A 27,380-nucleotide genomic window follows, 5' to 3' on the forward strand; every position below is an offset into this window, starting at 1 on the left:
TTCCCATCTTTCATATCGGGATTTCGCACATGATTCATCTTGCCCTCTCATTTCTGGGTGTGTCCGCAAACTTCAAACATGGCGGAGGAGAGAACGACTGAGGGTGAAGTTCTATTCGTTTTTACCCACATCATGTCCATTGCTTTCTCTTGTATTTGCAGTCATGTGTGTTCGCGTATATAAATAACCATTTAATTGTTGTAATCATTTCATACAGCGAAAACAGCATTTATTTGACGGAAATTCGGAAAGGTCTCGGTGAAGGTTTGGTAAACAAACAAACGAGACGCTGCATTTTATTCAACGCGTTACGACCTCCGAAGTGGGAAGTATTACATTTCCGATAAAGGCATCAATAAACATGCCACGACTAGAGATATGCATCTTTTGCTTTAGGTCCATTTGTACAAATTTAAATAATATAATATTTTTTATTTATTCACTTGTCAGCTATTTCTATATTGATCTCATCGAGAATTTTGTTAAGGATATAAAAATTATGTCACTGTTCGATAAATGTGTCTGCTACCCCAATGGACCCTCATGACACATAACGTTAATATAGTCACGTAATGTTTTAACACTACACAATCTGCCAAGTATGCAATAAAATAAGTTATTGTCTCGATTTATAAATAGAAAAGTTGTTATAATGAATTGTGTGATCTCTCTGTGTTTTCATCTTCAGATGCCACAGTTGGTGGCAGAACAGTTCCTGATTTTGGAAAGATTTATCATGTCAAAGGTATATTTCTGCCTAATTACACAGTACATCCCAGTACAGTACACTTCTTTTTCGGTATGTTATATGATCCTCTTTTATGTAGGTGAGCTGTCTTTGCCTCATTCTGGTGATTCTAAGCTAGAACCGTTTGAAGTTTGGTACGACCTTGAGGGAAACAGAAGTCGCATCGACTATCATAATAGTAAGTGATCTTCTCATGATAAAGTCACACAGTGTTAAAATCAACATAGATTATGTGTGCAGTTTCTCTTCATTGATGCTCTCTATACAGGTACAGTGCGCACTTTTCTGATTGGAAATGACTCGGATTATGGTGCCATTTTCAAGGTCACACCGTTCATCACTGACACAAACATAAATGCTATAAAGTATTTCCAGCTTAAAGGTACCAAGGAGGATCCAATACGTCCACAGGCAGCACTGCCTGATCTGCAGGACTTTGAAGTATGTACAGTACTACTTAAAGGGACAGTTCACCAAAAAAACCCTATGAGGCTGAAATGTGTATAAAATCATTGTTTACTTTGCAGTTTGAGAAGATGGAGGATTACGCAGGCGTTCAGTGTGAGGTCTGGAAAAAGGTCACACAGGCTGGTCATAAGAAGAACACATATCGTCTGTGGGTCAAACGTCCAGAGGGAAAGGATTCCCCGGCTGTCCCGTACCACTTTGAGATGGTGGGCTTCAACACTCTCTTGCAGTCCTACAATGACAACTACATGATTGACTACAGTGACTTCAGCTCACAAACTGAATCGGACGTTTTCACACCGCCTGGAGGTAACTGGAGAACACACATTCAGTGACACGCTTTTGTCCGTCTCTTTTACACTTGCAGACCATCTAATCAAATGCTCACTGAGGTATTATGTGTTTAGAAATGACCTATGAGGAGTTTCCGGATCCTCCTGAGGAGCATCAAATATTGGCCAACCCCCTTCAAGACTATGTCAGCACCTCCCCTGTTAGCCACGCCCACCGTTTGTTTGGCCGCTTTAAGGAGGATTTTGAGCGTCAGTATGAGAGTGAGAAGGAGCACGAGGAACGCGAGAACTACTTTGTACATACTCAGCGGTGAGGAGAAACAAAAAACAATAGATATTTAGTGAAATAGACACCAATTTTATTATTTACATAATCTAAACCATACAGTATGAGTGTCTGTGCTATATTGTGAATATAGTCATGGCTAAAAAACTTTTGGAAATTACAACTTGAAAACCAAGCAGAAATCACTGCCAAATTAACGCACAAGTGGTTAATGGTAATCCCTCATGTATGCCTTTCAGCAGGTCAATTATAGTAATTCATATTCATAACTAAAGCTGCTACTAGCACCGTTTGTGTGCTGATCTGCTGACAAAGATATTTCAATAAAACAACAACCAAAAAGAGGTTTTCTTTAACAAAAATGGTCATAGTTGTCATAACAATAGCTGCTTTTGCACCGTCAGGCCGAACTGTTCTAATAATGATAATGAACAGTTCCAGTTATATTTAGGGCCCAAGCCCTGAAAGGGCGCAGAGCCCTATTGTTCTTCCTCAGATTATTCTTTGTTTTTTAGGGCCCAAGCCCTGAAAGGGCGCAGAGCCCTATTGTTCTTCCTCAGATTATTCTTTGTTTTTTTTTTTTTATTTTATTAGGGCCCAAGCCCTGAAAGGGCGCAGAGCCCTATTGTTCTTCCTCAGATTATTCTTTGTTTTTTTTATTTTTTTTTTTTTTATTTTTTTTTTCGACTTCTCGGGTACTTTTGGGGCACTTAACATGCTCGAAAACTCTTGAAACTTCGCACAGGCGTCGGAATGCGCGGCCATCAGAGCCGGGCTGAAGCTGGTACCCGGGCGTGGCAGGGGGGCTCGACAGCGCCCCCTTAAGTGGGGTCTGAAAACTTGGTCCATATATCAAACACACTTGCACGTACATGTATGAAACTCGGTACACATATAGACCTCATCGGGCCAAACAACTTTCGTGCTCATAGTTATGCGTCAGCCCAACAGGAAGTGAGCTATAATCGGTTGTTCGGAAAACCCATGCTCTGGAATTTAATATACTCCTCCGAGGCCATTGTTTCGATCATCGCCAAACTCGGTCAGCATGAAGAGAACATATCCAGGATGCTAAATTGCGAGCGGATTTTTGATATCTCAAATGGTGTGGCCGTGGCGAAGCAACGAATTTATGGCGAGAAAAGGGAAACAGGAAGTGTGTTATAACTTGTGCAAACATTGACTGATTTGGATGAAACTTCAGCTGTGTGTTTGTTGTAAGAGGCCGATCACATGGATATGACTTTTGTGAGTCAAAGTTATAGCGCCACCAACTGGCAGCAGGAAGTGTGTCACTTTCAAAAATGCTTTGAATCACCATCTTATTTTCACCCCATTTACTTCAAACTTCATCAGTATAATGTGAAAACATGAGAGATAGAGACGTATGAAATGGATTCCTGAAATTTCAAATACTGTTGCCATGGCAACGTGTCAAAGTTTAATAATCTTTTGGCTGTTCTGAGGCTCTTAGCATGCTTGAAATTGCTTGAAACTGCTTGAAACTCAACACACACATCAGAGATGTCAGTCAGTACACATGGACAAAGCCTCAGAAACGGGCGGGGATGAGGGGCTCTCTAGCGCCACCTTTTGACAAAAGTGAAGGGCTTCGTTTCATCTACAATCACCAAACTCAGTATATATATTGATCTCATCGAGCCGGACAACTTTCTAATTTACAGTCATTAGCTCCGACCAACAGGAAGTCAGATATTTTGGTTTGAAGGTAAATTTTTGGTTAAATCGGGGTCTGAGTTTTTACGTTCTCCTCGTAGGCGTTTTATTCAATCTCCACCAAACTCGGTCAACATGAAACAAAGATACTGAAGATGCTAAAATGTGAACGGATATTGGATATCTCAAACGGTGTTTCCATGGCGAGGGATTAAATAAGGACAAAAAAGGGGAACAGAAATTCTCTGTCTGCTGCTCTCCCCTCAATGAACACAAGATGGCAGCATTGTATTAGTTTTGAAGCAGGATAAAAAAAAAACTTGTTTCTCTCTCTCTCTCTCTCTCTCTCTCTCTCTTGTTTGTGATTCATGAGGACACAAATTTGTATAATGACATGGGTATTACACTGGTATTACAACGTGTATGTGTGTGTGTTTAAAAACATACTAAAACAATGTTTTATTAAAATGTAACCAAATAGCTTTAAAATAATCATACTATTTTTCAGATCAATATATTTATTTTATTTAATATATTTCTTCTGAATATTTATTCTCTGTCTGCCCTCCCCTCACTAAAGGGTGGCAGTGTTGTGTTATTTTTTAAACTCTCTTTCTGTGTGTGTGTGTGTGTGTGTGTGTGTGTGTGTGTGTGTGTGTGTGTGTGTGTGTGTGTGTGTGTGTGTGTGTGTGTGTGTGTGTGTGTGTGTGTGTGTGTGTGTGTGTGTGTGTGTGTGTGTGTGCAGGCCCGTCGCGACAAGGCAGGCAAACCAAGCAATTGCTTGGGGCCTCGAGCTGGCCTGGGGCCCCAAGACAGCGACAGGTTAAGAATAAAATGAAACGACAAACTGTGTGAGCGCCCCATTGATAGTCAATGCAGTAAAGTGCAATGACACTGCTATCGGGATCCCCCTTAAGGGGCCCCTCTCAGAAGTCGCTGACAGCAGCCAGCCAACCACGCGATCTCTGCTGCGGCAAAATACAAAATCTTCGGATTTTAAGCGGAATTTTATGCTTCAGGAAGCCAGAAAAGAAAATAGAGAAAGGAAGAGGAGGATAAGAAAAAACAAGATAGTGGTATGTGATAAATTACACTGGATAAAATAGCTCTACTTGTCTTGTACAAAAAAAGTGTAAGTTTGCAGCAGGTAGGCTAGCAAAAATATGTTTATGTTAGCTATCGTTACCTGCCTGACGGCAAATGCTGCTTGTAACGAACAGTTAGTGCAACTTTTTTTTCGAAAAGACGGAATGACATGAGATTGCTATAGCTTTGTAATAGGTTTTGATGAAAGTGGCATAGCATGCTCTACTAACTATTATTTATGCTATGCATAAATAACCTGGAATAGTTAATATAGCATGCTATATTAACAATTATTATAAACATTATTTAACCAGAAAGAGGCAGAGGAACATGATTTTTTTCATAGCTTATCTTAATGTGCTAGTGTCGGGATATATACGGTAGTAGACAGTTTATGCAAATATGACATTATTTTTATGAGTTACCAATAGATCTTGAACAATTACTTTATTCTGTGGCAATTTTTACACTGTTACATTTTGAAGTACAGTATCAGGACAACCCACATGTTTGACTGGTACTGTTTACATGTTTTACTGGTACTGCCCACGTTTTACTGGTACTGTTTATTAACTATTTAACAAGGTATTATAGTCATCGGTTGCAACTTTATAATAACCATCCAGATAATGTTTATAGACAGTTTACAAAACAACTAGTAACCCTTAAGTATTCCCAAAGTGTTAGGAGTATCTGGTCCGTCTATCTATGTAAAAGTAATGTTTATAGATGTTTAAAAAATGGTTACTTAAAGGTTTAAAAAAAAATTAATGATACAGTGGTGTTTTTTGCAAATGTTTTCAAATTTTATGCACAGTATATGCAACAACAGTATTTGCACTGTAAACCTTTTTATTAATATAAAGTGTAGGTGAACTTAAACTGTATGGCTATGCTGGTATGCTGTGTGTGTGTGTGTGTGTGTGTGTGTGTGTGTGTGTGTGTGTGTGTGTGTGTGTGTGTGTGTGTGTGTGTGTGTGTGTGTGTGTGTGTGTGTGTGTGTGTGTGTGTCAGTGTCCTATCTGTGTGGATGCGTCTCATGTCAGCTAATCAAGGGACACTGACACACACACACACACACACACACACACACACACACACACACACACACACTCGACGCATAGATAGACTCGCGTCAGTTTCCTGCTCACATCGAGTTCTCTTTTGCTCTTGAACAAACAATAACACAGAGGATTTTGAGTATTCTCATATTCGAGTCTTAAATTAGTTAAATAACGTCTTAAATGAACTTAAAGAGTTGTGAGGAAATGAGATGCGCGGGACAGCGCGTGAGATCCACGGCTGTTCTTAAAGTGACAGGAGCACTGATGATGCCTGTCATTAATGTTCATCAAAGAACAACGGGAACAGAGAAAATTGTAGCTTTAATGATGATTCATCTATATTTCATTTATTATTTATGCAGTTAAGGAAGGTTTGATAACTATTACATTTCTGTATAACAGGGAAGGCCATGGGTAAATATAACATTTATTATTTTGGTGATTTAGGTAAAATGGTTTAAAAAAAACACAGCAGAACCACAGCGCATCTGATATGACTGGCATAACGCTGGCGAAGTTAGGGACCGTCTGCAAAGTTACATACAACATTGAAACGTGTATAACGTTACCAAACTTCACTAGCATTTAAAGAGAATGACAGTCATAAAACTGACTGTAAAGTGTTCATCTAGGTGTCAGGTATGATGCACACATTTTGATATTTAATAAAATAAACTGTCAAATCATATGGAAATATGGATATGCATTATTTCACTTGGATACTGTTTGGGCTCTAACACAAAATATGCTTGATTTAAATGCATCGTAGCTGAACACTGATGAGAATATTTATTGAGAATATATTTACAGAGATAATATTAGAGATTATATTTACGACAAATTATTATTATTTATGCGTTATGCGTTGCTATTGACGACGGCCATTAAGTAAAGAAATCCCACAGAATCTAGCTTAAAAAAGTGCTTAGAGCTGCTTTAGTTATTTGTTGTTTGTTTAATTTCAAATATAAAACTTGTTGAAATGTTTTAAGTGTGTGCATCTGTTCTTTTTGAACACTTTCATCTTGTTTGAACAAAACCGTGATAATATTGATAACCGTGATAATTTGGGTCACTATAATCGTGATGTTAAATTTCCATACCGTTTCATCCCTACTTTAGTGTGAATAAGTAAAAAAGAACTACAAACACCTTGAATTAAATACTGGCCTTCTGGACTTACAAAATTTTGAGCAGGAAAATATAACTTTTATTTATTTTATCCTATGATATTAAAATTAATCTAGATTTAAATTACATCATGGGTGTGGCTTGTGGTGATAGTGGCACCAGTTGCTGCGGTAAATGTGGCATATTCGAGCGATTCTAAAATATTCTCCTGTTTAAATGCATATTGCCTGCCGTGCACAGTTAAGCTGATGCCACCGGCGTGGCGGTGCCACCGGCTTGGGCCCGTCATCGCTGCTCGCAGCTTTAATTTTTTTTTTTTTTCGACTTCTCGGGTACTTTTGGGGCACTTAACATGCTCGAAAACTCTTGAAACTTCGCACAGGCGTCGGAATGCGCGGCCATCAGAGCCGGACTGAAGCTGGTACCCGGGCGTGGCAGGGGGGCTCGACAGCGCCCCCTAAAGTGGGGTCTGAAAACTTGGTCCATATATCAAACACACTTGCACGTACATGTATGAAACTCGGTACACATATAGACCTCATCGGGCCAAACAACTTTCGTGCTCATAGTTATGCGTCAGCCCAACAGGAAGTGAGCTATAATCGGTTGTTCGGAAAACCCATGCTCTGGAATTTAATATACTCCTCCGAGGCCATTGTTTCGATCATTGCCAAACTCGGTCAGCATCAAGTGAACATATCCAGGATGCTAAATTGCGAGCGGATTTTTGATATCTCAAATGGTTTGGCCGTGGCGAAGCAACGAATTTATGGCGAGAAAAGGGAAACAGGAAGTGTGTTATAACGTCAGCAAACATTGACTGATTTGGATGAAACTTCAGCTGTGTGTTCGTTGTAAGAGGCCGATCACATGGATATGACTTTTGTGAGTCAAAGTTATAGCGCCACCAACTGGCAGCAGGAAGTGTGTCACTTTCAAAAATGCTTTGAATCACCATCTTATTTTCACACGATTGACTTCAAACTTCATCAGTATAATGTGAAAACATGACAGATAGAGACATATGAATGAATTCCTGATATTTCAAATAATGCTGCCATGGCAACATGTCAAAGTTTAATAATGTTTTTGACTGTTTGTGTGCCCTCCCCTCTATCACCAAAAGGGGGCAGTGTTGTATTATTTTTGAAACTCCCTTTCTCTCTCTCTCTCTCTCTGTGCTTGCTTATGTGATTTATGAGGACACAAATGTGTATGATGACATGGCTATTGGTATTACAACGTAGTGGTTAATGTGGACATGAACTATGACACTATATCACTACAGGACTCATTTTCTAAATCACATTTGAGTTACAATTCTTATCATCTGACAGCCGTGATTTCATGTACTCATTCAGACAGAACTCTTTTTTTAAAACAGAGGAGTGTGAGTGTGTTTTCTATACATGTGCTTTACAGAAGGTCATGTGCTGTGTTTGCAAAGATCACTTTTGACACATTTGTCTTTAAATTCATTATTTACTGACATAGTTCAAATTTATTTTTAAAAAAAATTCACATTATTTTCTACAAGTGTCTGTTTATAAGTGTCTTTTTTTCACAGAAAGTTTTTGTTTGAACGTGAATATTTGTATAATTCAGGGTCTGAGTTTTTACGTTCTCCTCGTAGGTGATTTATTCAATCTCCACCAAACTCGGTCAACGTGAAACGGAAGCTTAACGCATTAAAAATATTTTACGCAAATAACACAGCGTCCGTTTTTATATCCATTTTTGCTTAGCGTTACATGATCACGCTCCTATTCATGTACATGCTTCCAAGCGCGACAAGACACAAGAGAGCGCGCTGTATGCCAGTGTCCTGTCTGTGTGTGTGTTAGTGTCCTGTCTGTGTGTGTGTGTGTGTGTGTGTGTGTGTGTGTCCTGTCTGTGTGTGTGTGTATGTGTATGTGTGTGTGTCAGTGTCCTGTCTGTGTGGATGCGTCTCATGTCAGCTATTCAAGGGACACTGACACACACACACACACACACACACACACACACACACACACACACACACACTCGATGCATAGATAGACTCGCGTCAGTTTCCTGCTCACATCGAGTTCTCTTTTGCCTAGGGTTGCCAACTCTCACGCATTTGGCGTGACACTCACGCTTTCAGGCTCTGTCTCACGCTCTCACGCTGCCCAACTTAATCTCACGCCAAATTGCCAAACCTGCTTTTGATATTAAACAATGTCTAAGCTTTTACATTTTTTAAAGTTTTAATGCGAAATTCAAACAATAAATAGCGTTTTGGCGCTAATATGGCATAACAGTTAAAGCCAGAGTGTTGAAAAACCATACGGAGTTGCGACATGCTCTATCATCTCCCGGCGGCGCGCGCAGTCGTGCTTCACAGAAATCTCAATACTTCTAGCGCTGTGTCAATACATTTGAATGGCTTGATACACAACAGCTCCACTTTACAGGGGTTTGCAGCAAGTTTTGGTAAACAGTACAGCATAGTGTGCATTGATTATTACATCAACCATACAGGATCGTTTTATAATGGAGAGTAATGCAACAATGTTAACATTAATGTTAATGTTTTTTATTGTACTTAGCCTTCAGGTATTCCATACTAATTGGTCATACTCATACTAATTGATGGTCAAATGTGACCATACACCTTAACTATTTTTCAATTAAATAAATGTTCTATATTTTAGTTCAATAATATTTATTGAATATTTTGAGGAGATCTTTTGGTACTAAATACTAGTTGTGCAATATTTATTGTCAATAATGACCACTTAAAATATTTTTCTTCTAATATTTGTATTATTTATATTACAATTAGTATAGTAATAAGGTTAAATTAGAGAATTATTTTTCAAAGAGGCAAATTAGAGTCATTTTGTGGAGTCAGCCTGTCATTAATGTTCATCAAAGAACAACGGGAACAGAGAAAATTGTAGCTTTAATGATGATTCATCTATATTTCATTTATTATTTATACAGTTAAGGAAGGTTTGATAACTATTACATTTCTGTATAACAGGGAAGGCCATGGGTAAATATAACATTTATTATTTTCATTTATTATTTATTTATTCCATTTATTATCATTTATTATTACTATACTCTCCTTGAAGTTTACTTCCCGCTACTTTTTCCCTCTTCCTCCCAACCGCGGCTGCAACTGTCTTCTTCTTCTTCGATAGTAGCCTAAGCCAGTGTTTCCCAACCTTTTATCAGTCATTTTATCATACGTTACGCTAGGGGTGTAACGGTACAGATTGCTCACGGTTTGGTTTGTATCACGGTTTAAGGTTCACCGTTTCGGTACGGTTCAGTATTTGCTATGTTCAGGGAAAAAAGGACTACTGTCAAATAAAACAAAAGAAAATAATAAGAACAAATCATTTAAATACAAGCAGCAGCACAAATAAATACTATTGAGCAAAGATACTAATAAAATAAACTATGCTTTTCAGGTTTTTCAGGTACGTCTAACATTAGTTTTCAGGTAGGCCTACAGAAATTGATCAAATGTAAAATAACATTGCATATATGACTGTATAAATTAAAGATTAATCCTATTAAACTTACAAAAGTTATTCAATCAAGAGCAGTGAGTGATGCCCTTGTCTTTTGTTTGACATTAAACAGACAGCAGTAAAGGCTACTGCCCCTTTAAGACCTCGGATATGCGTCGTCTTTATCGACTGTATAAAGCTTACTTAAGCCATATACAGACTATGTCTGCTAGAATACTCATCAATATGTTGACATACTTTTTGCGTGAGTTTGTCCATTCAAGAGCAAGACTTGAAAGAGAACTCAATATTTGCGCGCTGAGAGACGTGTGCGCGCTCTCGGATGAGTGCACGGAAAATTTTCTCACAGTGCGCGTGACTTCTCATTCGCGTCTTCTGGCACTAAACCAGATAGTTGCGTGTTCTGAGTTAACACAATCAGAACGTAAAAATACGGGATATTTTACGGGAAAATACTAAAACGGGAAGACAGCGGGAAAAGAGCTAAAATACGTGAGAAACCCGGAAAAAACGGGAGGGTTGACAGCTATGGTGTGTGTGTGTGTGTGTGTGCGATATGTAGGCTTAGGGGTAGTGTAGGGGGATAGAATGTACAGTTTGTACAGTATACAAACCATTAAGTCTATGGAATGCCATCTGCCTGTCTTTCCCCTTCCCCCTCTCTATCTGTGTGTGTGTGTGTGTGTGGGGGGGGGGTCTCTCTCTCACCCTGTGAGTTTGTGTGTGTGCCTTTCTCTCAGTCCTTCCCCTCCCCCTCACTCTCACTCTATCATTGTGTGTGTGTGTGTGTGTGTGTGTGTGTGTGTGTGTGTGTGTGTGTGTGTGTGTGTGTGTGTGTGTGTGTGTGTGTGTGTGTGTGTGTGTGTGTGTGACTTTCTCTCTTGATCATAATTTAACCCTTTCATATAGGCTATCACAAATAACTATCACTTGAAATAAAAACGTCATGTGATGTGTTTGCCAAGATCACGTATGATGCACATGTCTTTAAATTAATTATTTACTGATATAATATAAATGTATTAAAACATAAATTTCACATGATTTTATAAAAGTGGCTATTTATAATAAACTTCCATAAAATGTAGACACGCATCTTACTCTTACCTGACACTGATATTAAAATCATCTTTGCAGTTTCTGTGATTTGGCTCCATTTATACATTTTTTATTAAAAAAAATTTATTGGACCACCCATATTGAAATTAAAGCATGTTTTATGGTGCATAAGATTGGTGCACAAATGGTAGCTAAGGTAGCTCAAAAACACATGAAGAGAAGTGTTAGAATAAAACAACATCAGCATTCGAATGGTATTCTGAACTCATTCCAATTTGACCTTTGACATAATCTGACATGAAATTCATATAAATTTAATTGATCTCATAGATGTGGCTGTTGTGGTTTGTGGTCATAGCAGCACCAACTGCTGCAGTTAATGTGGTGAATTCAGATGAGAGAAGCATCGAACATCAGGGAAAACAGCTAGTGTGTGAGTTCTGTTTACATTTTCCTCATTTGATCTGTAGTTCAGCTGTTCTTTAGAACGCTGTCTGTTTGCTGTAGTTGGCTGTTTGTTGTAGTCTGGTTTGTTATTGTTTGACCTCGTGCGAACTAACGCGTTTCACTGGGCGTGGCCATAAGCCAGCGTGCTATATAGAGCGTTCATTGTTTACTTTGAGTCAGAGAGAAGCATCGAACATCAGGGAAAACAGCTAGTGTGTGAGTTCTGTTTACATTTTCCTCATTTGATCTGTAGTTCAGCTGTTCTTTAGAACGCTGTCTGTTTGCTGTAGTTGGCTGTTTGTTGTAGTCTGGTTTGTTATTGTTTGACCTCGTGCGAACTAACGCGTTTCACTGGGCGTGGCCATAAGCCAGCGTGCTATATAGAGCGTTCATTGTTTACTTTGAGTCAGAGAGAAGCATCGAACATCAGGGAAAACAGCTAGTGTGTGAGTTCTGTTTACATTTTCCTCATTTGATCTGTAGTTCAGCTGTTCTTTAGAACGCTGTCTGTTTGCTGTAGTTGGCTGTTTGTTGTAGTCTGGTTTGTTATTGTTTGACCTCGTGCGAACTAACGCGTTTCACTGGGCGTGGCCATAAGCCAGCGTGCTATATAGAGCGTTCATTGTTTACTTTGAGTCAGAGAGAAGCATCGAACATCAGGGAAAACAGCTAGTGTGTGAGTTCTGTTTACATTTTCCTCATTTGATCTGTAGTTCAGCTGTTCTTTAGAACGCTGTCTGTTTGCTGTAGTTGGCTGTTTGTTGTAGTCTGGTTTGTTATTGTTTGACCTCGTGCGAACTAACGCGTTTCACTGGGCGTGGCCATAAGCCAGCGTGCTATATAGAGCGTTCATTGTTTACTTTGAGTCAGAGAGAAGCATCGAACATCAGGGAAAACAGCTAGTGTGTGAGTTCTGTTTACATTTTCCTCATTTGATCTGTAGTTCAGCTGTTCTTTAGAACGCTGTCTGTTTGCTGTAGTTGGCTGTTTGTTGTAGTCTGGTTTGTTATTGTTTGACCTCGTGCGAACTAACGCGTTTCACTGGGAGTAGCCAGCTGTATTCAATAACGACATTTAATGCGAGTATAAATTGAGTAGTACTCCGCGGCAGCGGAAGCGGCAGCCCTCGTGTGAAGCCCGAAGAGTGTAAAGACCATTCGACTCTACTCTGCGCGACTCCACTCGAGCAAGGACACCGACAAGGCACTTGAGTATAGCTATATATATATACTTTGTCCACTTTTGTGTTTTTGCTTGTTTTCATCTGCTAATTTCTCTGACCCGTATTCACAATGTGCTTCCAAATCTCTACTATTATCACACACACCCGTAAATCACGCTCTGTACATTTTAGACGCCGTAATCCTAATAATCTGCGTAGTGTACCCATTTCCTCTGCTACATTAATGTCCATTCCAATTGGTCTCTGGAATTGCCAGTCTGCTGTAAACAAAGCAGACTTTATTTCATCTATTTCCACTCATTCACATCTCCGTCTCATGGCTCTAACTGAAACCTGGATCAAACCAGAGGACACTGCCACTCCTGCGGCCCTCTCAAATAATTTCTCTTTTTCACACACCTCTCGCCAGATTGGGAGGGGCGGAGGTACTGGTCTGCTCATCTCAAAGGATTGGATATTTGAGCCCATCCCTTCTCTATCTGGCAACTGCTCATTTGAATCACACTCAATCACTATTACTCATCCTGCTAAAATCCATGTTGTAGTTATTTATCGTCCTCCAGGTCAACTGGGTAACTTCCTGGAGGAATTGGATATGTTACTCTCTCACTTCCCTGAGGATGGCACTCCTCTGGTACTGCTCGGTGACTTCAACATTCACCTTGATAAACCCCAGGCTGCAGACTTCACCACTCTTCTGACCTCATTTGATCTTAAGCGAGTATCTACTACAGCTACTCATAAATCAGGTAACCATCTTGATCTTATCTACACACGCTACTGCTCCACAGACGTCACTTTAGTTACTCCTTTACACACCTCAGATCACTTTCTCATCACTCTTAACCTCCTACTAACTCCTAACACAACACACACTCCTCCGCTGATTACCTTTCGGCGTAATCTACGCTCACTCTCTCCCTCCTGTCTATCCACTATGGTTTCCTCCTCACTCCCTCCACCTGCTCAGTTCTCAGCACTGGACACTAACAGTGCTACTGACGCTCTTTGCTCCACTCTAACATCTTGCTTAGACAACTTCTGTCCCGTTTCATCCAGGCCAGCCCGCACCACTCCCTCTGCCCCCTGGCTGTCTGATGTTCTCCGCGAACATCGCTCTGGGCTCCGGGCGGCAGAGAGGAAGTGGCGCAAAACTAAAAACACTACTGACCTGACCCTGTATCAGTCTCTTCTCGCTTCTTTCTCTAGTAACGTCTCCACTGCTAAAACTACATACTATCACAACAAAATACACAACTGCTCTGACTCTCGTGCACTCTTCAGAACGTTCTCTTCGCTCCTCTGTCCTCCTCCCCCCCCTCCTTCATCAACTCTTACAGCTGATGACTTTGCATCATTTTTCACACAAAAAACCTCCTCCATCAGCAGCCAATTCTCCGCACCACAAACCGACACGCACATCTCAACAACCATAACACATACACTCCCCTCCTTTTCTCTGCTCTCTGAAGCTGAAGTCTCCAAACTCATCCTTTCCAACCACCCCACTACCTGTCCGCTTGACCCTATCCCCACTCACCTCCTTCAGGCCATTTCTTCTTCTGTTACTCCTGCACTCACTCACATTGTCAACACCTCTCTGCACACCGGGACTTTCCCCACAGCATTTAAGCAGGCTCGGGTAACCCCACTGCTTAAGAAACACTCTATGAACCCAGCACTTTTAGAAAACTACAGACCGGTATCCCTTCTGCCTTTCATTGCAAAGACACTCGAGCGAGTTGTTTTTAACCAGCTCTCTACGTTTCTTGAACAGAACAACTTCCTGGATATCAACCAATCAGGCTTCAAAAGCGGCCACTCAACTGAGACTGCCCTGCTCTCGGTTACGGAGGCACTGAGGCAGGCAAGAGCGGCTTCCAGATCCACAGTACTTATCTTACTGGATTTGTCTGCTGCTTTTGACACAGTTAACCACCAGATCCTCCTGTCAACTCTCATGAAGATGGGCATCTCAGGAACTGCTCTCCAGTGGTTCAAGTCTTACCTCTCAGGTAGGTCCTTCAGGGTGTCATGGAGAGGTGAAGTGTCTAAGTCACATCATCTAGCCACTGGAGTTCCACAGGGCTCAGTGCTTGGACCACTTCTCTTTTCCATCTACATGTCATCACTGGGATCGGTCATTCAGAAACATGGCTTTTCCTATCACTGCTATGCAGACGACACTCAACTCTACTTCTCATTTCAACCAGATGATCCCACGGTTGGTGTTCGTATTGCTGCCTGCCTAACAGACATTTCTGCCTGGATGAAGGAGCATCACCTGCAACTCAACCTTGCAAAGACTGAACTGCTTGTGGTCTCAGCCAACCCAGCACTTCATCACAATCTCTCCATTCAGCTAGGATCATCAACCATAACTCCGTCCAGGACAGCCAGGAATCTTGGAGTTGTGATCGATGATCAGCTAAAATTCACTGACCACATTACTGCAACAACCCGGTCCTGCAGATTTGCATTATACAACATTAGGAAGATTAGAGCCTTCCTATCAGAGCAGACCACACAACTCTTGGTCCAAGCTCTTGTTCTCTCCAGACTGGACTACTGTAATGCTCTTCTAGCAGGCCTTCCGGCATGCACTATCAAACCCTTGCAACTGATCCAGAATGCAGCGGCGAGGGTGATCTTTAACGAGCCGAAGAGAGCGCACGTCACGCCTCTCTTCATCAGACTCCACTGGCTACCAATAGCCGCTCGCATCAAATTCAAGGCACTGGTACTCGCCTTCAAAGCAACCACTGGCTCTGCACCAATTTACCTTAACTCGCTTGTTCAGACATACACACCCTCCAGGAGTTTGCGTTCTACCAGTGAACGACGCCTTGTGGTGCCATACCAGAGAGGCATGAAATCACTGTCACGGACCTTTTCCTGGACTGCCCCCACCTGGTGGAATGACCTGCCTATCTCAATTCGAGCAGCCGAGTCTGTAGCCATTTTCAAAAAACATCTAAAGACGCATCTCTTCCAGCAGCACCTGACCAATCAAGAATAGCACTTAACATTCTATTCATTTTTCTGTCTGTCTAATTTATTAAAAAAAAAAAAAAAAAAAAAAAAAATCCTGTGTGTTCTGTGTTAGATTAACTGAGACTTGTTACAGCACTTGCATACTGTAGCCTCTGACTGTTGTAGTTGCTTCTATTGCTCTCATTTGTAAGTCGCTTTGGATAAAAGCGTCTGCTAAATGACTAAATGTAAATGTAAATGTAGATGACTTTGACATAGTCCTTTTATGTTTTCCCATTTTAAATGCCTATTGCCTGCCGTGCACAGTTAAACTGATGCCACCGGGGTGGCGGTGCCACCGGCTTGGGCCCGTCATCGCTGCTCGCAGCTTTAATTCTACTTGAGCTTTGTTCGGAACGGCACGATTACAAACCTTTCTCAGCGAATCAGCACGGAATGGAACGGTTAAGCAAAGAAAAAGGTTTGACCTTACGGAAAAAGCTGAATTTTTTTTAGGCCTATTTATTTTTACGAGTAGTTCTAGTTAGCAGTCTTTGAACTTGTCTTAAGGGTCCTGCACTGTGCGATTTTTCAAAATCCTCTGCGAATGTTGCTTGTCAGACTGTACGAACATGATCCCCGATGTAATACATGTCAGAATCAGAAAGAGCTTTATTGCCAAGTGTGCTTGCACACACAAGGAATTTTTCTTGGTGCTGAAGCTTCCAGTACACATATACAAAACAAACACAACAAGAACATAGTAATAAAAATTCTAAGAATAAAAATATGAAAAATAGTATAAAAAATATAAGGTCACAGTTACGTTTAGTCAGACTAAACATTTACAGATTATGAACATATTTACAGTATTTGAGTAGTATGAATATATAAATGATCTCCTGAGTTTAGAAGATTGCACTAAACAGTCAGAGTATTGTACAGAGCACTTTAGGGAAGGGGGTGTATTTAACTGTTCAAGTGGAAAATGGCCTGTGGGAAGAAACTGTTCCTGTGCCTAGATGTTCTGGTGGCCAGTGATCGGAGTCGCCGTCCTGATGGTAACAGTTCAAACAGGTGGTGTCCAGGGTGAGCGGAGTCTGTGATGATTTTCCCTGCTCTCTTCCTCACTCTGGAAGATTACAGGTCCTGGAGGGTTGGCAGGGGAGCACCAATAATCCTCTCCGCAGTCCGGATTGTGCGTTGTAGTCTCTTGATGTCAGATTTGGTAGCTGAACCAAACCAGACAGTAATGGAAGTGCATAACACAGACTCAATGACAGCCGAGTAGAACTGAATCAGCAGTTCCTGTGGGAGGTTGAACTTCCTCAGCTGACGAAGGAAGTACAGTCTCTGCTGGGCCTTTTTCACAATGGAGTCAATGTGATTGTCCCACTTCAGGTCCTGAGAGATGGTAATGCCCAGGAACCTGAATGACTCCACTGCTTCCACAGTGCTGTTCATGATGGTGAGTGGGGGAGAGCTGGGCTGTTCCTCCTGAAGTCCACTATCATCTCCACCGTTTTGAGCGTGTTGAGCTCAAGGTTGTTATAACTTCACCAGACAGCCAGCTGTTCAACCTCCAGTCTGTAAGCAGACTCGTTCCCGTTTTGGATGAGGCCGATGACAGTGGTGTCGTCTGCAAATTTCAGGAGCTTCACAGAGGGGTCTTTAGAAGTGCAGTCATTGGTGTACAGGGAGAAGAGAAGAGCAGAGGGGAGAGAACACACCCCTGGGGGGCGCCAGTGCTGGTAGTGAGAGTCCTGGATGTGAGTTTCCCCAGTCGGTCTGTCAGGAAGCTGGAGATCCACTGACAGATTGAGGGTGGCATGGAGAGCTGGGTCAGTTTAGCTGAGAGAAGATCAGGCATGATGGTATTGAAGGCCGAACTGAAGTCCACAAATAAGATCCTTGCATAAGTCCCAGGTCTGTCGAGATGTTGCAGGATATGATGCAGCCCCATGTTGACTGCATCATCCACAGACCTGTTTGCTCTGTAGGCAAATTGAAGAGGATCCAGCAAGGGTCCAGTGATGTCCCTCAGGTGGGCCAGAACCAGTCTTTCAAACGACTTCATGACCACAGACGTGAGAGCAACAGGTCTGTAGTCATTAAGTCCAGTGATTTTGGGTTTTTTGGGGACGGGAATGATAGTGGAGCGTTTGAAGCAGCAGGGAACTTCACACTGCTCCAATGATCTGTTGAAGATCTGCGTGAAGACTGGGGCCAGTTGGTCAGCGCAGGCTTTCAAACAGGCAGATGAGATGCCGTCTGGGCCTGAAGCTTTCCTAGTCTTCTGTTTTTTGAAGACTCAGCTTCTCTGAGATCCTCACACTGTAGGATCTCAGTTGTCATATGTCAGACTGTACGACAGTCAGATGCGAAAAACGGACGCAAGCAAGAGACTCGTAAGGACTGAGTCTTACGTCATCAATCTGTGAAACGTTCGGTAACGGTGAGCCGCATTCACAGACACAATGGTAGCGTTCAGCAAACAACAAAAACAAGCGGTGGCATTCATTTTGATAATGTCTTGTCTTGATAAAGAAAAGAAGAAAACAAAAAAAGACGATGCGTCATCAGGTTCTGCGCTCCTATTGGTTCTTGATTTGACGGTCGTCCTAGGAGAAGTCACACTGCAGGATTGCGCCTCAAATCTTCTGACACTGCCAGAATTTTGTCCGAGGTAAAATTTTATCGCAACGGTCATTAATCGGTTGTCGGTGCACATGTCAAACTAAGGAGCAAAGACTTCAGATTTTAGCCTAGGATCAGAGAAATCTTTTAGGATTTCAAAATTTGTCTCAGACGGCCAAATCGTGGCCAAAATCGCACAGTGTGCACCCAGCTTTATTTAACATACGCTTTCTTTTTTTACATCCTCTTCCTCCTCAGGTTTGTGCACTCTTCAAACAGAGCCGGTCTTTCATACAGCCTCGGTATCAATGACTTCGCCGATCGGTCGAAGGCAGAGCTGGCCAGAATGAGAGGACGTTTATGTTTTCCTGAATAGAGAAAGGCTGTTACAAAATAGTCCTCACACATCTTGGATACGCCAAGATGCTCATAAATTCTAAAAATGTGCATAAAAAACTTGGTTTCATATCGGATAGAAAATGTATCCGACTCAAACATGTGCATAAACTACCATGGAAATGCATTTACCGAATAAATTCCTTGATGCGCATAAAAAACTTTTGTGATGTAACAGCCTAACTGTACTAACCAGTGGAACTTGGATGGACTGAAACTTTGACAGTGTTTTCTCCAGCGCATGACTTTAGACTTTGTTTATATCATCATCTGTAAATGTTCGAAAGCCACGCGATTGTTTCCATTTTGCATAAAGGCTTGTCGTGACAGCAAGCAAGTGTCCAAATTAAAAGTTGGCTTTTTTATCCAATTATTTGAAGACATAATAAACAGATTAATCGATTATCAAAATAATTGTTAAATGCAGCCCTACATCTTTTTTTTTAAATCATCTTTTGAATACATGCATTTGGTTAAATGGAGTATATTCATTTTGCAAATTGTATCATTTCCAGTGTATGGCTTGAAGTCTGTTTGCTTTACATTTCAGGTCAACTCGAAATGTAATAAAATACTAACTACTAATTTAAACAACACTTTGCAATAAATGAGTTCTGATATTGATGACCTTGTGTGTAAGTCTTTATTTTGATTTTCATTAGGATGATTAAAAAATTTTGACATCCTTATAGTTGTAATATATTATTTAAATTTGTATTACTTCAAAATGAAAATTTCCTGATAATTTACTCAAGATGTTCGTCTTTCTTTCTTCAGTGGAAAAGAAGTTACGTTTTTGAGGAAAACATTCCAGGATGTTTCTCCATATAATGGACTTCAGTGGCAACCAAAATGTTGAAGGTCCAAATCAATGCAGTTTCTAAACTGGCCATTTTCTAAAAAAACTAACAAAAATGAAATACTTTTGAACCTAAATCGTTCATATTGTGCTGCTCTGCGACACCACGGATTGCGTAATCACGTCGGAAAGGTCACGCTAGACATATGCAGAAGTACCGCCCCTGTTTTTACAAAGCGCACATGCGAAGACTAATACAAACATCCTTTAGCAAAAAAAGGTTTAACAACGATGTCAGACGATTTTGAAGTTAGAGATGGAGTTTTTTTGTAAAGGGCGTACTTCCGCCTACGTCAAGTGTGACCTTTCTGACATGATTGCACAATCCGTGGCACACAAAGTATATAAATGTTTATTTTTTCTTGAAAATAACCGATGGTTTGGCTAGATAAGACTCTATTCCTCGTCTGGGATTGTGCAGAGCCTCTGAAGCCCTTCCTTTGAAACTGCATTGATTGGACCTTCAACATTTGGGTTGTCATTGAAGTCCATTGTGTGGAGAAAAATCCTGGAATGTTTTCCTCAAAAACGTAATTTCTTTTCGATTGAAGAAAGAAAGACACGAACATCTTGGATGAGATGGGGGTGAGTAAACTATCAGGACATTTTCATTTTAAAGTGAACTAACTTTGATCTACTTTTTTTTTCACTTTTGTTTCAAGTAAGTTACTTCCCATCTCTCATTTCACTCGGTGATACTGCCTTAGTACTTAATTCTGATTATTTATTTGTTTAGGCAAAACATCATTTTTAAGCAATTGGCTCTTTAGGTAAAGTTTCTTTTTCCACATTGCTGATGCCAAAGTTGGCCCGTAATCCTGCTTAATTCCACCATACATAGTATGGTGGAATTAAAATACATATTTCTTATTTTTTCTTACTCCATCTATCATTTAATTGCCCTTAATATCCCAGCATGTGCCCATACCCACAAAAAAGTAGCATTATATTAGGAATAATAAAGTTTATGTAGTATTAAAAGTTTCACAAAATAAGAGTCTGAGCAAATAACCATCCTATTAGGCCTTACATTCTTTATCCATTCTAATTCATATGAAATGGCTAATATTTCAGCTGCAAACACAGAAACACCATCATTTAGTGCTATATAAGGTGAGAAATAAACATGTCACAACTGGTCCATTTGAGATCTGGATCCTTTGATCCATCCTGAATTTGAACATGTTTTACTGTGATAACGTAGATTAATTTCATAAAAAGATAAGGAGTATATATATAGTTTAATTTACCATTTCCCAGCTATTGATTTAGGATATTGATCTATGTTGTCACTGTAAATCAGTGTTCGACACACTGAACATCAGCCCATTGTAAACAGTGCTTTATTATATAACATACACTCTTTTACTCTTTTACCTACAAATTCAAAACACTCAAACAACCACTTACGCACGGGCCAATCTTTAATCTGAGCCTATATTCCACTAGTTAAAATGTATTTAATTCTTCTTTCGAATGGCTTTTTGCATATTCTAACCAATAATTTGGGAATTAGTGTACTTTTAGAAACACAACCACATATTTGCAGTGCATTTGCCCAGGGGTGAAAGGTTACAGGCTGCCCTCATCGATCACCCTCACAGTCTCTACCAAGGGGTATCAAACATAGACCTTGTCCCAGTTCAATAAATATTTGTCAACCCTTCAAAGAAACCTTGTGAACTTCTGTTATGCACGTTAGGTCATTGGCACGAACACTCATGTTAGACTTTTTTTCAGACAGACGAAAGCTTATAATCCGTCTCTAGTGGAAGTCAGTCTGGTTTCTTTAGATTGCACGATGTGGCGTCTTCTAGCTGGGTTTGTGCTTCTGCTGTGTGCTGCAGGTAAAGAAAACAACAGGAAGAAAACACAAACGCGTATGATAGTTGATCTCACAATTTAATGGCTGCACTACATTTCCTGTGTTGTTTTTAACACTAAACATGTTGTGCAAGTATGCAGTGTTATATTTGACTGTTTTTTTAATAGAAAAGATGATTCAGTGAATTGTGATCTCTCTGTGTTTTCATCCGCAGATGCCACACCAGTTGGTGGCAGAACCGTTCCTGATTTTGGAAAGATGTATCATGTCAAAGGTACATTTCTGCCTAATTGTCCAGTACACTTCTTTTTCAGTATGTTACATGATCCTATTTTATGTAGGTGAGCTGTCTTTGCCTCATTCTGAGCTAAAGGAACCGTTTGAAGTTTGGTACGACCTTGAGGGGAGCAGAAGTCGGATCGACTATCGTAATGGTCAGTGATCTTCTCATGATAAAATCACACCGTGTTAAAATCTAAATAGATTATGTGTGCAGTTTCTCTTCATTGATGCTCTCTATACAGGTACAGTGCGCACTTTTCTGATTGGAAACGAATCGGATTATGGTGCCATTTACAAGATCACACCAGTTACCACTCAGACTGAAATCCAAGCTATAAAGTATTTCCAGCTTAAAGGTACCGAGGAGGATCCAATACGTCCACAGGCAGCACTGCCTGATCTGCAGGACTTTGAAGTATGTACTACTTAAAGGGACAGTTCACACAAAAATGAAAATCATTTACTCACCCTCAAGTCGTTCAAACCTGAATTACTTTCTTCTGTAGAGTAAACCAATGCAACAATAGCCGCGTTTCCATTACAAATTTACACAAAACTTTTGCGAAATTTTCTAAATGTCAATTAAAATTTATTGCGAAATGACGGCGTTTCCATTAACCGATTATATGCGACTAAAACTTAAGCCGTGTTTTCCACCGCATGAACTTTCCCCAGGAACTAGGGACTTTGGGGTGGTACTCGGTGTGTTTCGACCACAGGAACCGGGGTCTAAATAAAGTTCAGAGTAAAAATTTCCCCCTCAAACCGGCCCTGCTCGCGAGGTAGTACTTTTTCAGGAACTTTCCAGGGTGGGACTTGTGCGCTGAACATGCTGATTGGTTGAGCACACGCAGCATTTTATTTCAACCTAAAAGTCTGCTGCGGTGCGTGCAGGAAGAGTTGTTTACTATTCGAATCAACAACAGAGTTTAAAAAAATACGACCAATGGGCCAACGAGGCTCAGGCTTTATTAAGTTTATTACAGAGGACGAAATCCATTGGGCTCTGGAAAGTCGCGCGCAGTCCTACGTCACCGGACTAATCGTCACAGTACTTTAGAACGCGATGGAAACGCAGACAGCAGCAGGTCTGGGGGAAAAGAGTTCCTGGGACAAATTGTTCTGGGTAATTTTGGTGGAAACAGGGCTTTTTTTTTTCCTCTCGTGATAAGTCATTCCAAAAATTATGCCAATTTTATGTGTGCCAGGTGACCTGTAAATGCGGTTTCCATTGCAGTTTTGTGAAAATGCCCTTTTTTTCCGAATTGCCTGAAAAACCACCTCATGCAAGCGTAAAAACTTTTTTGCAATAAATGAGTTTTTGCGAAATTGACGCGTTTCCATTGGATGTAATTTCAATTCCCAATTTCAATTTGCGCAATTTGAAGGGTAATGGAAATGCAGCTAATGAGGCTGAGCAAACCAATGCAACAGTGAGGCTGTAATGTGTATAAAATCACTGTTTGCTTTGCAGTTTGAGAAGATGGAGGATTACGCAGGCGTTCAGTGTGAGGTCTGGAAAAAGGTCACACAGGCTGGTCATAAGAAGAACACATATCGTCTGTGGATCAAACGTCCAGAGGGAAAGGATTCCCCGGCCGTCCCGTACCACTTTGAGATGGTGGGCTTCAACACTCTCTTGGAGTCCCACAATGACAACTACATGATTGACTACAGTGACTTCAGCTCACAAACTGAATCGGACGTTTTCACACCGCCTGGAGGTAACTGGAGAACACACATTCAGTGACACGCTTTTGTCCGTCTCTTTTACACTTGCAGACCATCTAATCAAATGCTCACTGAGGTATTATGTGTTTAGAAATGACCTATGAGGAGTTTCCGGATCCTCCTGAGGAGCATCAAATATTGGCCAACCCCCTTCAAGACTATGTCAGCACCTCCCCTGTTAGCCACGCCCACCGTTTGTTTGGCCGCTTTAAGGAGGATTTTGAGCGTCAGTATGAGAGTGAGAAGGAGCACGAGGAGCGTGAGAACTACTTTTTACATACTCTTCGGTGAGGAAAAACAACAAACATTGCAATGTAGAAGTAGTAAGAAATCTTAGTCTGATTTAAGATGCATATGCTTTTTTGTTTAACATCCTCTCCCTCTTCAGGTATGTGCACTCTATGAACAGAGCTGGTCTTACATACAGCCTCGGTACCAACAATTTCGCCGATCGGTCGAAGGCAGAGAAGGCCAGGATGACAGGAGGTTTATTAAACAAGAAAAAGCCTGCTACAAAATAGTCCTCAAACATTTCCACAAAACGAGTCTGTTGCCAATGTATACAATAAAGTATGATAAACTTGGTCAGATTAAGTGTTTTGCAAGAGTTTGTCATTCAAATCTAAAGGTGAAAAAATTGCTTAAAATCGTAGTTTAAATACTTAAACTGTCCTCTGATGAGAACTTTTTTTCCCACTAAATCATCTTTTGAATAATTATATTTGGTTAAATTGAGTATCTGCATCTTCAAGCTATTTTGGCAACATGTATCTGTTTATGGTCTGTGTATAAAGTGCTCATGGTGACATTGCTTATCAAACCCCAAAAGTAATTAAATGCTATTAATTAAAATACTGATTAAAACCATATGTTTTGTCTTTGATTAATGAATATCAAAAATTAGCTCTGCATAAACTTTTGTGTCAGACTATTTGAAAAATCTGTTTGAAAACCAGCATTTGCTTTTGGGTATATTCATACATGTATTCTGTTTTTAAAAGTATTACATTATTTGCTTATTAAGTTGTTCTACCTTTTCACAGTATCAGTAGCTCATCTCATGTTTAAGTTTTCTCTAAAGGTAATTTACACCTCATTTCACAACCAGTTAAATATTAGGCTGTATTGAAAAAAAGATGTCTCTCCTTATCATTGTCTGCCTCTAAATTGGTCCCTAATCCATGTTCTGCCTAACTACACCTTAATATACAGGTGCTGGTCATATAATTAGAATATCATCAAAAAGTTGATTTATTTCACTAATTCCATTCAAAAAGTGAAAATTGTGTATTATATTCATGCATTACACACAGACTGATATATTTCAAATGTTTATTTATTTAAATTTTTATGATTATAACTGACAACTAAGGAAAATCCCAAATTCAGTATCTCAGAAAATTAGAATATTGTGAAAAGGTTCGATATTGAAGACACCTTGTGCCACACTCTAATCAGCTAATCAACTCAAAACACCTGCAAAGGCCTTTAAATGGTCTCTCAGTCTAGTTCTGTGGTCTACACAATCATGGGGAAGACTGCTGACTTGACAGTTGTCCAAAAGACGACCATTGACACCTTGCACAAGGAGGGCAAGACACAAAAGGTCATTGCAAAAGAGGCTGGCTGTTCACAGAGCTCTGTGTCCAAGCACATTAATAGAGAGGCGAAGGGAAGGAAAAGATGTGGTAGAAAAAAAGTGTACAAGCAATAGGGATAACCGCACCCTGGAGAGGATTGTGAAACAAAACCCATTCAAAAATGTGGGGGAGATTCACAAAGAGTGGACTGGAGCTGGAGTCAGTGCTTCAAGAACCACTACGCACAGATGTATGCAAGACATGGGTTTCAGCTGTTGCATTCCTTGTGTCAAGCCACTTTTGAACAACAGACAGCGTCAGAAGCGGCTAAAGACAAAAAGGACTGGACTGCTGCTGAGTGGTCCAAAGTTATGTTCTCTGATGAAAGTAAATTTTGCATTTCCTTTGGAAATCGGGGTCCCAGAGTCTGGAGGAAGAGAGGAGAGGCACACAATCCACGTTGCTTGAGGTCCAGTGTAAAGTTTCCACAGGCAGTGATGGTTTGGGGTGCCATGTCATCTGCTGGTGTTGGTCCACTGTGTTTTCTGAGGTCCAAGGTCAACGCAGCCGCATACCAGGAAGTTTTAGAGCACTTCATGCTTCCTGCTGCTGACCAACTTTATAGAGATGCAAATTTCATTTTCCAACAGGACTTGGCACCTGCACACAGTGCCATAGCAACCAGTACCTGGTTTAAGAACCATGGTATCCCTGTTCTTAATTGGCCAGCAAACTCACCTGACCTTAACCCCATAGAAAATCTATGGGGTATTGTGAAGAGGAAGATGCGATATGCCAAACCCAACAATGCAGAAGAGCTGAAGGCCACTATCAGAGCAACCTGGGCTCTCATAACACCTGAGCAGTGCCACAGACTGATCGACTCCATGCCACGCCGCATTGCTGCAGTAATTCAGGCAAAAGGAGCCCCAACTAAATATTGAGTGCTGGACATCTTCATACTTTTCAGTTGGCCAAGATTTCTAAAAATCCTTTCTTTGTATTGGTCTTAAAGGGGTGATAAATTGAGAAATCAACTTTCCCTTGAGCTTTTGATATATAAAGGTTCATGGTAATATAAGAACATCCTTTAAGTGTCAGAGCTGAAAACTTTCTTGTTAGTCAAAGAAAAGCTTTTATAGACACCAGACCCTGAAAACGATCTTGTGCTTCATCCTTACCTCATCGCGCGACGAAACACCGCCTCTACAGAATAATAAGCACGTGTAATTCAGAAGCCCCGCCCACCGACTCATGGAGCTGGTCGGATTGCTAGCCGGAAGCAATAAACATGCCGAGGATATAACGATATTGCTATTCCTGGTTGTGGAAGAACACAGTCGCTGCATAAGGATCCTAATATTAGGAATATGTGGTTGAACTTTATTTTTAATGAAGTTCCAGCTCACGTGGGGATTTGCAGACATATTGAGATTGAAACACAATGCTGTTCCATCTATATTGGACCTGACAGGAATGGTGCAGCACACTTATGTGAGTAAAACATGTTTTTTTTATACGTGATAGTATTGCATTGTTACAGATCATTTGATATGTGTACGATTGTGTATTGATTATGTGTATGCCGTGTCAATCCAGTCACACGAGAGACTTGTTGTAGCGTTATGTGTGTGCGCGTGTGTGTGTGTGTGTGTGTGTGTGTGTGTGTGAGTGTGTGAGTGTGTGAGTGTGTGTGTGTGAGTGTGTGTGTGTGTGTGTGTGTGTGTGTGTGTGTGTGTGTGTGTGTGTGTGTGTGTGTGTGTGTGTGTGTGTGTGTGTGTGTGTGTGTGTGTGTGTGTGTGTGTGTGTGTGTGAGTGTGTGAGTGTGAGTGTGTGTGTGAGTGTGTGAGTGTGAGTGTGAGTGTGAGTGTGAGTGTGAGTGTGAGTGTGAGTGTGTGAGTGTGTGAGTGTGTGAGTGTGTGAGTGTGTGAGTGAGTGAGTGAGAGAGAGAGAGAGAGTGTGTGTGTGTGTGTGTGTGTGTGTGTGTGTGTGTGTGTGTGTGTGTGTGTGTGTGTGTATCCGTGTCCGCGAGAGTGTGTGTGATTTAATCATTGTGTTTGTTTGATATTTTGCGAGTCCTCTGAGAATTTCCCCAGAAGATACTCGCGGTGGAGTGTGTTTCATGATAAACAAGAAATGGTGCGAT

The 27,380-nt window shown here is 40.7% G+C and overlaps 2 protein-coding genes across 6 annotated transcripts in view; both read left to right on the forward strand.

The window, feature by feature from the left end:
* The first annotated feature begins 61 nt into the window (after positions 1-61).
* Positions 62-27,380, forward strand: part of LOC307133915 (counting factor associated protein D-like) — a 536,798-nt gene continuing 509,479 nt past the window's right edge. The window contains exons 1-8 of one of the 3 annotated variants that reach the window (XR_013817501.1): positions 62-103; positions 689-745; positions 828-926; positions 1,017-1,189; positions 1,276-1,525; positions 1,624-1,819; positions 13,515-13,700; positions 14,729-16,011. Coding sequence is in view for 1 of the 3 variants with exons in the window: in XM_079829292.1 (XP_079685418.1) it covers positions 79-103; positions 689-745; positions 828-926; positions 1,017-1,189; positions 1,276-1,525; positions 1,624-1,819; positions 18,820-18,937 (918 nt within the window). In the remaining 2 variants the exon portion in view is untranslated. Of the gene's footprint in view, positions 104-688; positions 746-827; positions 927-1,016; positions 1,190-1,275; positions 1,526-1,623; positions 2,236-13,514; positions 13,701-14,728; positions 16,012-16,312; positions 16,802-18,819; positions 19,583-27,380 lie in introns of those variants that run through there. The other 2 variants (XR_013817500.1, XM_079829292.1) reach the window with 2 other exon arrangements.
* LOC307133914 (counting factor associated protein D-like) lies at positions 19,997-24,979 on the forward strand. 3 transcript variants are annotated; one of them, XM_079829290.1, is made up of 8 exons: positions 19,997-20,401; positions 21,557-21,663; positions 21,856-21,915; positions 21,983-22,075; positions 22,166-22,338; positions 23,398-23,647; positions 23,746-23,941; positions 24,043-24,979. In XM_079829290.1, exons 1-8 carry the CDS (start codon positions 20,391-20,393, stop codon positions 24,173-24,175), a joined length of 1,023 nt encoding a protein of 340 aa, XP_079685416.1. In that variant the 5' UTR covers positions 19,997-20,390; the 3' UTR covers positions 24,176-24,979. The 3 variants fall into 3 exon arrangements, with proteins under 3 accessions (XP_079685416.1, XP_079685417.1, XP_079685415.1); XM_079829291.1 differs by lacking the exon at positions 21,557-21,663 and having other exon boundaries at positions 20,026-20,401; positions 24,043-24,522; XM_079829289.1 differs by lacking the exon at positions 19,997-20,401 and having other exon boundaries at positions 21,490-21,663.

This window comes from Gobio gobio (genome assembly GCF_949357685.1).
Source record: "Gobio gobio genome assembly, chromosome: 11".
In the NCBI taxonomy this organism is placed as follows: Eukaryota; Metazoa; Chordata; class Actinopteri; order Cypriniformes; family Gobionidae; genus Gobio; species Gobio gobio.